Raw genomic sequence first — 14460 nt, forward strand, 5'->3', positions numbered from 1 at the left:
ACTCTATATAATAGATCCTTCTGTGTGTAATGACTCTATATAACAGATCCCTCTGTTTGTAATGACTCTATATAATAGATCACTCTGTGTGTAATGATTCTATATAATAGATCCCTCTGTGTGTAATGACTCTATATAATAGATCCCTCTGTGTGTAATGACTCTATATAATAGATCCCTCTGTGTGTAATGACTCTATATAATAGATCACTCTGTGTGTAATGATTCTATATAATAGATCCCTCTGTGTGTAATTACTCTATATAATAGATCCCTCTGTGTGTAATGACTCTATATAATAGATCCCTCTGTGTGTAATGACTCTATATAATAGATCGCTGTGTGTGTAATGACTATATAATAGATTGCTGTGTGTGTAATGACTCTATATAAGAGATCACTCTGTGTGTAATGAATTATATAATAGATCACTCTGTGTGGAATGACTCTATATAACAGATCCCTCTGTGTGTAATGACTCTATATAACAGATCCCTCTGTGTGTAATGACTCTATATAATAGATCACTCTGTGTGTAATGATTCTATATAATAGACCCCTGTGTGTAATGACTCTATATAATAGATCCCTCTGTGTGTAATGACTCTATATAATAGATCCCTCTGTGTGTAATGACTCTATATAATAGATCCCTCTGTGTGTAATGACTCTATATAATAGATCCCTCTGCGTGTAATGACTCTATATAATAGATCCCTCTGTGTGTAATGACTCTATATAATAGATCCCTCTGTGTGTAATGACTCTATATAATAGACCCCTCTGTGTGTAATGACTCTATATAATAGATCCCTCTGTGTGTAATGACTCTATATAATAGATCCCTCTGCGTGTAATGACTCTATATAATAGATCTCTCTGTGTGTAATAACTATATATAATAGATCCCGCTGTGTGTAATGACTCTATATAATACATCCCTCTGTGTAATGATTCTATATAATAGATCCCTCTGTGTGTAATGACTCTATATAATAGATCACTCTGTGTGTAATGGCTCTATATAATAGATCCCTCTGTGTGTAATGACTCTATATAATAGATCCCTCTGTGTGTAATGACTCTATATAATAGATCCCTCTGTGTGTAATGACTCTATATAATAGATCACTCTGTGTGTAATGGCTCTATATAATAGATCCCTCTGTGTGTAATGATTCTATATAATAGATCACTCTGTGTGTAATGACTCTATATAATAGATCACTCTGTGTGTAATGACTCTATATAATAGATCCCTCTGTGTGTAATGACTCTATATAATAGATCCCTCTGTGTGTAATGACTCTATATAATAGATCCTTCTGTGTGTAATGACTCTATATAATAGATCCCTCTGTGTGTAATGACTCTATATAATAGATCCCTCTGTGTGTAATGACTCTATATAATAGATCCCTCTGCGTGTAATGACTCTATATAATAGATCCTTCTGTGTGTAATGATTCTATATAATAGATCCCTCTGTTTGTAATGACTCTATATAATAGATCCTTCTGTGTGTAATGACTCTATATAATAGATCCTTCTGTGTGTAATGACTCTATATAATAGATCCCTCTGTTTGTAATGACTCTATATAATAGATCCTTCTGTGTGTAATGACTCTATATAATAGATCCTTCTGTGTGTAATGACTCTATATAATAGATCCTTCTGTGTGTAATGACTCTATATAATAGATCCTTCTGTGTGTAATGACTCTATATAACAGATCCCTCTGTTTGTAATGACTCTATATAATAGATCACTCTGTGTGTAATGATTCTATATAATAGATCCCTCTGTGTGTAATGACTCTATATAATAGATCCCTCTGTGTGTAATGACTCTATATAATAGATCCCTCTGTGTGTAATGACTCTATATAATAGATCACTCTGTGTGTAATGATTCTATATAATAGATCCCTCTGTGTGTAATTACTCTATATAATAGATCCCTCTGTGTGTAATGACTCTATATAATAGATCCCTCTGTGTGTAATGACTCTATATAATAGATCGCTGTGTGTGTAATGACTATATAATAGATTGCTGTGTGTGTAATGACTCTATATAAGAGATCACTCTGTGTGTAATGAATTATATAATAGATCACTCTGTGTGGAATGACTCTATATAACAGATCCCTCTGTGTGTAATGACTCTATATAACAGATCCCTCTGTGTGTAATGACTCTATATAATAGATCCCTCTGTGTGTAATGACTCTATATAACAGATCCCTCTGTGTGTAATGACTCTATATAAGAGATCACTCTGTGTGTAATGACTCTATATAATTGATCCCTCTGCGTGTAATGACTCTATATAATAGATCACTCTGTGTGTAATGATTCTATATAATAGACCCCTGTGTGTAATGACTCTATATAATAGATCCCTCTGTGTGTAATGACTCTATATAATAGATCCCTCTGTGTGTAATGACTCTATATAATAGATCCCTCTGTGTGTAATGACTCTATATAATAGATCCCTCTGCGTGTAATGACTCTATATAATAGATCCCTCTGTGTGTAATGACTCTATATAATAGATCCCTCTGTGTGTAATGACTCTATATAATAGACCCCTCTGTGTGTAATGACTCTATATAATAGATCCCTCTGTGTGTAATGACTCTATATAATAGATCCCTCTGCGTGTAATGACTCTATATAATAGATCTCTCTGTGTGTAATAACTATATATAATAGATCCCGCTGTGTGTAATGACTCTATATAATACATCCCTCTGTGTAATGATTCTATATAATAGATCCCTCTGTGTGTAATGACTCTTTATAATAGATCCCTCTGTGTGTAATGACTCTACATAATAGATCCCTCTGTGTGTAATGACTCTATATAATAGATCCCTCTGTGTGTAATGACTCTATATAATAGATCACTCTGTGTGTAATGACTCTATATAATAGATCCCTCTGTGTGTAATGACTCTATATAATAGACCCCTCTGTGTGTAATGACTCTATATAATAGATCCCTCTGTGTGTAATGACTCTATATAATAGATCCCTCTGCGTGTAATGACTCTATATAATAGATCCCTCTGTGTGTAATAACTATATATAATAGATCCCTCTGTGTGTAATGACTATATAATAGATCCCTCTGTGTGTAATTACTCTATATAATAGATCCCTCTGTGTGTAATGACTCTATATAATAGATCTCTCTGTGTGTAATGACTATATAATAGATCCCTCTGTGTGTAATAACTATATAATAGACCCCTCTGTGTATAATGACTCTATATAATAGACCCCTCTGTGTGTAATGACTCTATATAATAGATCCCTCTGTGTGTAATGACTCTATATAAGAGATCACTCTGTGTAATGACTCTATATAATATATGAGTGTCATAGAAAATATTAAGAATTTCTCTCTCCCGTTGAAACCTCGCATTCGTCCTCCTCTATACTATATGTCACCAGACCAAGAGCTGACGCTCTAGAAAAGTAGATAATATGCAAATAGCAGTAGAAAAGAAGCCCCTCTCTTCCCCCCTCACTTATCGACCATCTGTCAGAGTAAAAGAAGTTCAATAGTCCATTCAAATTAACATACGAGTGTATTTCCTAGTGGCACAGGCCTGCGATAAATATACACCTAGGTGAGGAGGATGCAGTTCCTGGCTTCAAAAGAATTCTCTCTCACCCCCAGGGCATCCCCCATTTGGTCAACAGAAATCTACAGTCTCGCCGGCACCAACACGAAATATGGAATATCAGAAGTTCTATACTTCCAATAATAATGGGACACATATTTTTAGTGGCAGGGTCAGCAAAGGAACAATGCGCATAATTTTCCGAAACTGTACACCCTTCCTGTGAGCTGTAATGCAAAAGTACAAAATAACAGACAGCAGCTATGCCCTGTGTGGTCTCTAAAGAAAGGTAAATTCGTAATGGAAACTGTAGTATTATTTGTGCGCTTCTGTAATCAACCCAGGAGTTATCGCAGAAGTTAGATATTTTAATAAAAACATGAAGGGTGGAGCCCCGCCCACGTGGTGTCATCACAGGGTGTGTGTGGGCAGATCCAGCTGAAGATGGGTCCATACTCATGCCGGGTGTATGTATTTTATATAGCAGGGGTCACGTTCGATAACGGCCAAATCAATTGGAGCGCCTCCTCTTCAGCTAAACTGAATCGTCTCTGCGATCCATATAGTAAGTTCTATTTTAATCCCATTTTATTTGTGTAACTGTATATTCTGTATTGTAATGTCTCCCTTTTGGATTAAATACAAAATTTAATAGTCCTGTTTCTTTTGTCCTATAATCGTTCCTTCCCAGAAGTCATACGCTATCAGAAAGCTGGCCTCCGATCAGGCCTGTATTATATTTTGAAATTGATCGGTGGTGGCAGCGAATAATATTTAATAAGTAGGTTATCGTGAGGCTAGCAGTGATAGTGCAAGGGCATATACATATATTCCATGCATTGGAAGGTGGTGTGCATGCCATACGCTCACTGCTAGCTTGCTGATAATTACTTAGTGAGAACAGCCTGCAGTCTCTTATATTGATCGTCGGCCAATCGTGCGATTGTCCGGACAATAGGGGGCAGCAGAGAGCTGTTTTCTCAAGAGATCACAGTGGGTGGTCTCTGTGAGTAATCGGGAATGTCCGTTCCGCGAATGTGACCCCTGTTTACGCATAAATATGTAACTTCCAGCATGAGTATGGACCCATCTTCAGCTGGGTCTTTTATGCTGAAGGGGGAACCTGCCCACACCCCCCCCCTACCCTGTGATGACCTCACGTAGGGTGGGCTCCACCCTTCCTGGTTTTATCAAAATATCTAACTTCTGCGATAACTTCTCGCTGGTTGATCGCCGAAGCTCACAAGTGATACCATATTTTTTATTACGAATTTACCTTTCTTTAGAGACTACACTTGGCATAGCTGCGGTCTGTTATTTTCGTAATTTTGTGCCACAGCTCACAGGAGGGGCTCACAGATCCGGAAAAATATGCATATTGTTCCTTAGCTGACCCTGCCGCTAAAAATATGTGTCCCATTAGTATCGGAAGTATAGAACTTCCAATATTCCATATTTCATGTCAGTGCCGGCGAGACTGCAGATTGAACCTACAGTATATGCAAATGGGGATTCCCTGAGGGTGAAATAGGACTCCTTTGAAGAGTAGGAGCTGCATACTCCTCACCCAGGTGTATATTTGTCACATGCCTGTGCTACTAGGAACCATATTCGTATGTTAATTAGAATGGACTATTGAGCTTGCTACCACTCTTGTGTACTGCAATTTGCATAGAAGCAGCTGGCCAGAACGTCAGCTCTTGTTCCCTTGACAAATAGTATAGGGGAGGGGAAGGAAGAGAGAGAAATTCTTAATATTTTCTATGACAATTATGATCTTCCTTTTCTCCAAATCCAGGCACCCAGTACTGGCGTTATGACAATGAGAATGATAGGGCGTATGTGCTGGACCCTGATGGCCATGTTTATCCACGCCTAATTTCTGATGGCTTCCCAGGTGTCAGTGGACCTATCGACACGGCCTTCTATGACCATGAGGAGAGGAACATTTACTTCTTTCGAGGAAGGAATGTAAGTCAATGACTTAGTCAACTTAAATCCTAGAAAGTTATAGAGGCAATTTCTAGTAAACATTGCGTTATAGGCAAATTAATAATATCAATGATGTATGCCTCACATGCCACACACAGAGCTAACGTTAGAGGCCATGGCACAATCATCCACCACAATTAACTCATACGTTATATTCTTCCTATTGCCCTAGGTCACGGCTTTCAGTGTGAATAACCATAAGGTGGTCCCCGGCTACCCTAAAGCCATCATTAATGTGTTCCCTGCGTATGTTCCTGGAGATCATCCCCAGAGTGACCTGGACGCTGTCTATTACTCCTTCACTCATCGGAGAGTATTCTTCATCAAGGATGTATATGTCTGGAAGATGGCTGCTGGTCAGCAGGACAGTGTACACCATAATGCCCTTCTCCCACGCATTCCTATTAATGAGCAGTGGTTTGATATATGTGATGTCCATCCATCAATGTTGAGTGCACCTAGATGATAAACCTCCTGTGGAACCTGACCAAGGTTACTATGGGCCTGACCAATGACAATATGGACCTGACCAAGGACACTATGGACCTGACCAAGGACACTATGGACCTGACCAAGGACACTATGGACCTGACCAAGGACACTATGGACCTGACCAAGAACACTATGGACCTGACCAAGAACACTATGGACCTGACCAAGGACACTATGGACCTGACCAAGGACACTATGGACCTGACCAAGGACACTATGGACCTGACCAAGGACACTATGGACCTGACCAAGAATACTATGGACCTGACCAAAGATGTTCTGTAACTAAGTAAGCATAATACTGACCTGCCTAATGATACTATAGATGTGACCAATGATGGTCTATTGACCTAACCAAGGGTACTATAAATCTGGCCAAGGATACTATGAATCTGATCAAGGATATTCTGTAGCTAACCAAAGATACTATGGACCTGACTGATCTTTGATGTTCTGGACTTGACTTTGGATGTTCTGGACCTGACCAACAGTGCAGTGCATCTGGATAAGGATATCCTAAGGCAGGATTTGCACAGGACCCACCACTATAATAACTGATGAATGTTCTAGTCATGCCTTGTCAGCACAAAAGGAGGCTTTGGCTATGTGCATACTATGTTTTTTTCAGGATAATTTAGAGCGGTCTGCTCTGAAAACAGTCTAAAAATGCTCAAAAAAATTAACATTCTGGCCTTTGAACCCCTTCAGGTTTACAAAAACACCAATCAGTTAAAAGAAGTGAGCAAACCATTCTTCGGGTGTTTTTCACTTGGAAGATGCACCATACTTACAATTCAATTCAATGGAAAGGCTAAAAAGACACCCGGAAGATGCCTAGGAGTCTTTTGGAGCGGTTTATGAGCATTTTCACCTTAAAAAAAAGCTCATGTTTAACTCATTGCTTAATGGACTTATAAAACCACCTGAAAACCTCCCCAAAAGACCCTACAAAAGGAAAAAACTCAAGAGTCCTCATAGGAAAGCGCTTTTGAAAATGGCAACAAAAAAGGTTTTCAAACTTTTTCTGGAAACGTCCAAATACATGCAAAAAGATACGTCATACTTCTACTTGTAAACCTCGTCGGTTTTACCTGCCTGGAAAAATGTTGTGCGCACATACCATTAGTGGGATCACCTCTCGTACAACATAGGACAGAAGGCTCAGTGGGATCACCTCTCGTACAATGATGGGTCGGTGGTTGAGTGGGATCACCTCTCGTACAATGATGGGTCCGTGGTTGAGTGGGATCACCTCTCGTACAATGATGGGTCCGTGGTTTAGTGGGATCACCTCTCGTACAATGAGTGGGACTATTATTCCTACATTAAACTATTGAAGTCTTGGTGGGGTAATCACTCAGTGGGGCCATCATTCGTGGGGTCATCACTTCGTGAGGCCATCACTTGGTGGGGTAATGACTCATGGGGTCATCACTTGGAGAGGTCATCATTGGTGGTGTCATCACTTGGCGGGGTCATCACTTGGTGGACTTGAAGGACAAAATGCTTGTTATGGCCATGAGATATGTCTACAAATGCCCAGTAGAACACAAAATCCAAAGTTGTTGGTTCCAGAGCCCTCCAGCTCTCTGCTGTGTCTTTCTCGTACACTTTCATAAGACGGACCATGGCCGACTGAGCATGGTTTACCCAAGACGAGAGACCCGACGCCTTCTTGGTCTCAGTATATCATAACCATGTAGGAAAATATTCCTTCCAGGAATTACTTAGACAGACAAAAGTTATTGTTGCAATAAATTATAATATTGTCCTTTTCAAACAATCGTTCTTAATTTCAGAAGTAGATGATCCAGTACTGATAGTGCTGGTGGAGTTCAAGTGGGTCAACATGGGGGGATGAAGCCAGATTGTCAAGCTCTACCCTAAGGTCACAGATTAGAAGGTAAAACTGTTCCCCAGTAACATGATGTAGAATGAACAGTAAGGTGAAAACACAAAGTGAAGAGCTCCTCTGACCATTTCATGTATTACTGGTAGGGTTGAGCGAGTATGCTCGGGCCGAGCTCCGAGTATTTATAGCTGCTCGGTGATATGGTTGAATCGCTCCCGTGTGCATGATTTGTGACTGTTTGACAGTTTTATTACATGTGAGGAATGTCTATTTCTTACACTTTGCTCACATGTAATAAAGCTGTCAAACAGTTGCAAATCATGCACACGGGAGCGATTCAACCATATCACCGAGCAGCTATAACTACTCTGTGCTCGCCGAGTATACTCGGACAAAACATACTCGCTCAACCCTAGTGGTCACCTTTCACCCCTCGCGACCTGATTGTGTCCCTGTGGCCAGAACGCCCCGATACGGCTTCTGTAAGTACTAGACCACAAAATAAGGCAAAATCTACCCCTGAGGTTGTGCGGGGGTGGGAAACAGGAGAACGGCACTCACAGCATGCAGAGTTACTTACTGCCTCGGAGAAGGCTTGTCCACGCCTGATGAGTAATCCATGCAGCCAGAACTTCATCATCCCAAGACAAAACCTAGATGTCTCCATAAAATGCCGTTATTATTCTCCAGTTGAGGAAATCATAAATTCCACTGTATCACAGGACTGTGAAACACTTCAGAGGATCCCCTCCTCCAGGAAGCAAAATACAACCCCCTGCCAAAAAAGGGTTAATGCCCCTCATCAGTGCAGTGCAGGAGAATGAGATAACTGAGTGAAGGGCTCTGTAAGGTCCAAGGGGTAACGTTTCTCCTGGTGGACAGCGCAGTCGGTGTCAGGAAAATCCCCAAAGCTCCGCGCCGGGGAATTCACATACGCAAATGTCTCATCATACGGGATGAGGACTGGAACTGTAGAGACACATAGGGGAGGTAGCAAATGTTGTGATTTCCTATCTGTATACTCATATACTGCTAACCGCTTATTATTATTATTTATTATTATTAAAGCGCCATTTTTTCCATGGTACTTTACATGTGATCCTTAGCAAAAACAATTACAATAATTTTGAACAATACTAGTCAGCGACTGGTACAGGAGGAGCGAGGACCCTGCCCGCGAGGACTCACAGTCTACAGGGGATGGGTGAGGATACAGTAGGTGAGGGTAGAGCTGGTCGTGCAGCGGTATGGTGGAGCGAGGACCCTGCCCGTGAGGGCTCACAGTCTACAGGGGATGGGTGAGGATACAGTAGGTGAGGGTAGAGCTGGTCGTGCAGCGGTATGGTGGAGCGAGGACCCTGCCTGCGAGGGCTCACAGTCTACAGGGGATGGGTGAGGATACAGTAGGTGAGGGTAGAGCTGGTCGTGCAGCGGTATGGTGGAGCGAGGACCCTGCCCGCGAGGGCTCACAGTCTATGAGGGATGGGTGAGGATACAGTAGGTGAGGGTAGAGCTGGTCGTGCAGCGGTATGGTGGAGCGAGGACCCTGCCTGCGAGGGCTCACAGTCTACAGGGGATGGGTGAGGATACAGTAGGTGAGGGTAGAGCTGGTCGTGCAGAGGTAAGGTTGAGCGAGAACACTGCCCGCGAGGGCTCACAATCTACAGGGGATGGGTGAGGATACAGTAGGTGAGGGTAGAGCTGGTCGTGCAGCGGTATGGTGGAGTGAGGACCCTGCCTGCGAGGGCTCACAGTCTACAAGGGATGGGTGAGGATACAGTAGGTGAGGGTAGAGCTGGTCGTGCAGCGGTATGGTGGAGCGAGGACCCTGCCCGCGAGGGCTCACAGTCTATGAGGGATGGGTGAGGATACAGTAGGTGAGGGTAGAGCTGGTCGTGCAGCGGTATGGTGGAACGAGGACCCTGCCCGCGAGGACTCACAGTCTACAACGGATGGGTGAGGATACAGTAGGTGAGGGTAGAGCTGGTCGTGTAGAGGTAAGGTTGAGCGAGAACACTGCCCGCGAGGGCTCACAGTCTACAAGGGATGGGTGAGGATATAGTAGGTGAGGGTAGAGCTGGTCGTGCAGCGGTATGGTGGAGCGAGGACCCTGCCTGCGAGGGCTCACAGTCTACAGGGGATTGGTGAGGATACAGTAGGTGAGGGCAGAGCTGGTCGTGCAGCGGTATGGTGGAGCGAGGACCCTGCCCGCGAGGGCTCACAGTCTACAAGGGATGGGTGAGGATACAGTAGGTGAGGGTAGAGCTGGTCGTGTAGAGGTAAGGTTGAGCGAGAACACTGCCCGCGAGGGCTCACAGTCTACAAGGGATGGGTGAGGATATAGTAGGTGAGGGTAGAGCTGGTCGTGTAGAGGTATGGTGGAGCGAGGACCCTGCCCGCGAGGGCTCACAGTCTACAAGGGATGGGTGAGGATACAGTAGGTGAGGGTAGAGCTGGTCGTGCAGCGGTATGGTGGAGCGAGGACCCTGCCCGCGAGGGCTCACAGTCTATGAGGGATGGGTGAGGATACAGTAGGTGAGGGTAGAGCTGGTCGTGCAGCGGTATGGTGGAGCGAGGACCCTGCCTGCGAGGGCTCACAGTCTACAGGGGATGGGTGAGGATACAGTAGGTGAGGGTAGAGCTGGTCGTGCAGAGGTAAGGTTGAGCGAGAACACTGCCCGCGAGGGCTCACAGTCTACAGGGGATGGGTGAGGATACAGTAGGTGAGGGTAGAGCTGGTCGTGCAGCGGTATGGTGGAGCGAGGACCCTGCCTGCGAGGGCTCACAGTCTACAGGGGATGGGTGAGGATACAGTAGGTGAGGGTAGAGCTGGTCGTGCAGCGGTATGGTGGAGTGAGGACCCTGCCCGCGAGGGCTCACAGTCTACAATGGATGGGTGAGGATACAGTAGGTGAGGGTAGAGCTGGTCGTGCAGCGGTATGGTGGAGCGAGGACCCTGCCCGCGAGGGCTCACAGTCTATGAGGGATGGGTGAGGATACAGTAGGTGAGGGTAGAGCTGGTCGTGCAGCGGTATGGTGGAACGAGGACCCTGCCCGCGAGGACTCGCAGTCTACAAGGGATGGGTGAGGATACAGTAGGTGAGGGTAGAGCTGGTCGTGTAGAGGTAAGGTTGAGCGAGAACACTGCCCGCGAGGGCTCACAGTCTACAAGGGATGGGTGAGGACATAGTAGGTGAGGGTAGAGCTTGTCGTGCAGCGGTATGGTGGAGCGAGGACACTGCCCGCGAGGACTCACAATCTACAAGGGATGGGTGAGGATACAGTAGGTGAGGGTAGAGCTGGTCGTGTAGAGGTATGGTGGAGCGAGGACCCTGCCCGCGAGGACTCACAGTCTACAAGGGATGGGTGAGGATACAGTAGGTGAGGGTAGAGCTGGTCGTACAGCGGTATGGTGGAGCGAGGACCCTGCCCGTGAGGGCTCACAGTCTACAAGGGATGGGTGAGGATACAGTAGGTGAGGGTAGAGCTGGTCGTGCAGAGGTATGGTGGAGCGAGGACCCTGCACGTGAGGGCTCACAGTCTACAAGGGATGGGTGAGGATACAGTAGGTGAGGGTAGAGCTGGTCATGTAGAGGTATGGTGGAGAGAGGACCCAGCCCGTGAGGGCTCACACTCTACAGGGGATGGGTGAGGATACAGTAGGTGAGGGTAGAGCTGGTCATGTAGAGGTATGGTGGAGCGAGGACCCTGCCCGCGAGGGCTCACAGTCTACAGGGGATGGGTGAGGATACAGTAGGTGAGGGTAGAGCTGGTCGTGTAGAGGTATGGTGGAGCGAGGACCCTGCCCGCAAGGGCTCACAATCTACAAGGGATGGGTGAGAATACAGTAGGTGAGGGCAGAGCTGGTCGTGTACTGGTATGGTGGAGAGAGGACCCTGCCAGTGAGGGCTCACAATCTACAAGAGATGGGTGAGCATACAGTAGGTGAGGGCAGAGCTGGTCGTGTAGAGGTATGGTGAAGCGAGGACCCTGCCCGCGAGGGCTCACAGTCTACAGGGGATGGGTGAGGATACAGTAGGTGAGGATAGAGCTGGTCGTGCAGCGGTATGGTAGAGCGAGGACCCTGCCCGCGAGAACTCACAGTCTACAAGGGATGGGTGAGGATACAGTAGGTGAGGGTAGAGCTGGTCATGTAGAGGTATGCTGGAGCGAGGACAATGACTGCGAGGGCTCACAATCTACAAGGGATGGGTGAGAATACAGTAGGTGAGGGCAGAGCTGGTCATGTAGAGGTATGGTGGAGCGAGGACCCTGCCTGCGAGGGCTCACAGTCTACAGGGGATGGGTGAGGATACAGTAGATGAGGGCAGAGCTGGTCGTGTAGAGGTATGGTGGAGCGTGGGCCCTGCCCGCGAGTGCTCACAGTCTACAAGGGATGGGTGAGGATACAGTAGGTGAGGGTAGAGCTGGTCGTGTAGAGGTATGGCGGAGCGAGGACCCTGCCCGTGAGGGCTCACAGTCTACAGGGGATGGGTGAGGATACAGTAGGTGAGGGTAGAGCTGGTCGTGTAGAGGTATGGTGCAGCGAGGACCCTGCCTGCGAGGGCTCACAGTCTACAGGGGATGGGTGAGGATACAGTAGGTGAGGATAGAGCTGGTCGTGCAGCGGTATGGTAGAGCGAGGACCCTGCCCGCGAGGACTCACAGTCTACAAGGGATGGGTGAGGATACAGTAGGTGAGGGTAGAGCTGGTCGTGTAGAGGTATGGTGCAGCGAGGACCCTGCCTGCGAGGGCTCACAGTCTACAGGGGATGGGTGAGGATACAGTAGGTGAGGATAGAGCTGGTCGTGCAGCGGTATGGTAGAGCGAGGACCCTGCCCGCGAGGACTCACAGTCTACAAGGGATGGGTGAGGATACAGTAGGTGAGGGTAGAGCTGGTCATGTAGAGGTATGGTGGAGCGAGGACCCTGCCCGCGAGGGCTCACAGTCTACAAGGGATGGGTGAGGATACAGTAGGTGAGGGTAGAGCTGGTCGTGTAGAGGTATGGTGGAGCGAGGACCCTGCCCGCGAGGGCTCACAGTCTACAGGGGATGGGTGAGGATACAGTAGGTGAGGGTAGAGCTGGTCGTGTAGAGGTATGGCGGAGCGAGGACCCTGCCCGCGAGGGCTCACAGTCTACAAGGGATGGGTGAGCATACAGTAGGTGAGGGCAGAGCTGGTCGTGTAGAGGTATGGTGGAGCGAGGACCCTGCCCGCGAGGGCTCACAATCTACAAGGGATGGGTGAGGATACAGTAGGTGAGGGTAGAGCTGGTCGTATAGAGGTATGGTGCAGCAAGGACCCTGCCCGCGAGGGCTCACAGTCTACAAGGGATGGGTGAGGATACAGTAGGTGAGGGCAGAGCTGGTCATGTAGAGGTATGGTGGAGCGAGGGCCCTGCCCGCGAGGGCTCACAATCTACAAGGGATGGGTGAGGATACAGTAGGTGAGGGTAGAGCTGGTTGTGTAGAGGTATGGCGGAGCGAGGACCCTGCCCGCGAGGGCTCACAGTCTACAAGGGATGGGTGAGGATGCAGTAGGTGAGGGCAGAGCTGGTCGTGCAGCGGTATGGTGGAGCAAGGACCCTGCCCGCGAGGGCTCACAGTCTACAAGGGATGGGTGAGGATACAGTAGGTGAGGGTAGAGCTGGTCGTGTAGAGGTATGGTGGAGCGGGGACCCTGCGCGCGAGGGCTCACAATCTACAAGGGATGGGTGCAGATACAGTAGGTGAGGGTAGAGCTGGTCGTGTAGAGGTATGGCGGAGCGAGGACCCTGCCCAAGAGGGCTCACAGTCTACAAGGGATGGGTGAGGATACAGTAGGTGAGGGTAGAGCTGGTCATACAGCGGTATGGTGGGGCGAAGACCCTGCCCGCGAGGGCTCACAGTCTACAAGGGATGGGTGAGGATACAGTAGGTGAGGGTAGAGCTGGTCATGTAGAGGTATGCTGGAGCGAGGACCCTGACTGCGAGGGCTCACAATCTACAAGGGATGGGTGAGAATACAGTAGGTGAGGGCAGAGCTGGTCATGTAGAGGTATGGTGGAGCGAGGACCCTGCCTGCGAGGGCTCACAGTCTACAGGGGATGGGTGAGGATACAGTAGATGAGGGCAGAGCTGGTCGTGTAGAGGTATGGTGGAGCGAGGGCCCTGCCCGCGAGTGCTCACAGTCTACAAGGGATGGGTGAGGATACAGTAGGTGAGGGTGTAGCTGGTCGTGTAGAGGTATGGCGGAGCGAGGACCCTGCCCGTGAGGGCTCACAGTCTACAGGGGATGGGTGAGGATACAGTAGGTGAGGGTAGAGCTGGTCGTGTAGAGGTATGGTGCAGCGAGGACCCTGCCTGCGAGGGCTCACAGTCTACAGGGGATGGGTGAGGATACAGTAGGTGAGGATAGAGCTGGTCGTGCAGCGGTATGGTAGAGCGAGGACCCTGCCCGCGAGGACTCACAGTCTACAAGGGATGGGTGAGGATACAGTAGGT

At 47.1% G+C, this 14460-nt stretch overlaps 1 protein-coding gene across 2 annotated transcripts in view; it reads left to right on the forward strand.

Moving 5' to 3' along the window:
• The window catches only part of LOC141164614 (matrix metalloproteinase-21-like), a 52249-nt gene extending 44343 nt beyond the window's left edge, over positions 1-7906 (forward strand). The window contains exons 8-10 of one of the 2 annotated variants that reach the window (XM_073650061.1): positions 4124-4204; positions 5438-5610; positions 5804-7906. In XM_073650061.1, coding sequence (XP_073506162.1) covers positions 4124-4204; positions 5438-5610; positions 5804-6097 — 548 coding nt within the window. In that variant the 3' untranslated portion in view covers positions 6098-7906. The remainder of the gene's footprint in view (positions 1-4123; positions 4205-5437; positions 5611-5803) is intronic. The other variant, XM_073650070.1, reaches the window with a different exon arrangement.
• Positions 7907-14460: the final 6554 nt, after the last annotated feature.

This window comes from Phyllobates terribilis, unplaced genomic scaffold (genome assembly GCF_046119375.1).
Source record: "Phyllobates terribilis strain yellow unplaced genomic scaffold, ASM4611937v1 Scaffold_1__5_contigs__length_1240528914, whole genome shotgun sequence".
In the NCBI taxonomy this organism is placed as follows: domain Eukaryota; kingdom Metazoa; phylum Chordata; class Amphibia; order Anura; family Dendrobatidae; genus Phyllobates; species Phyllobates terribilis.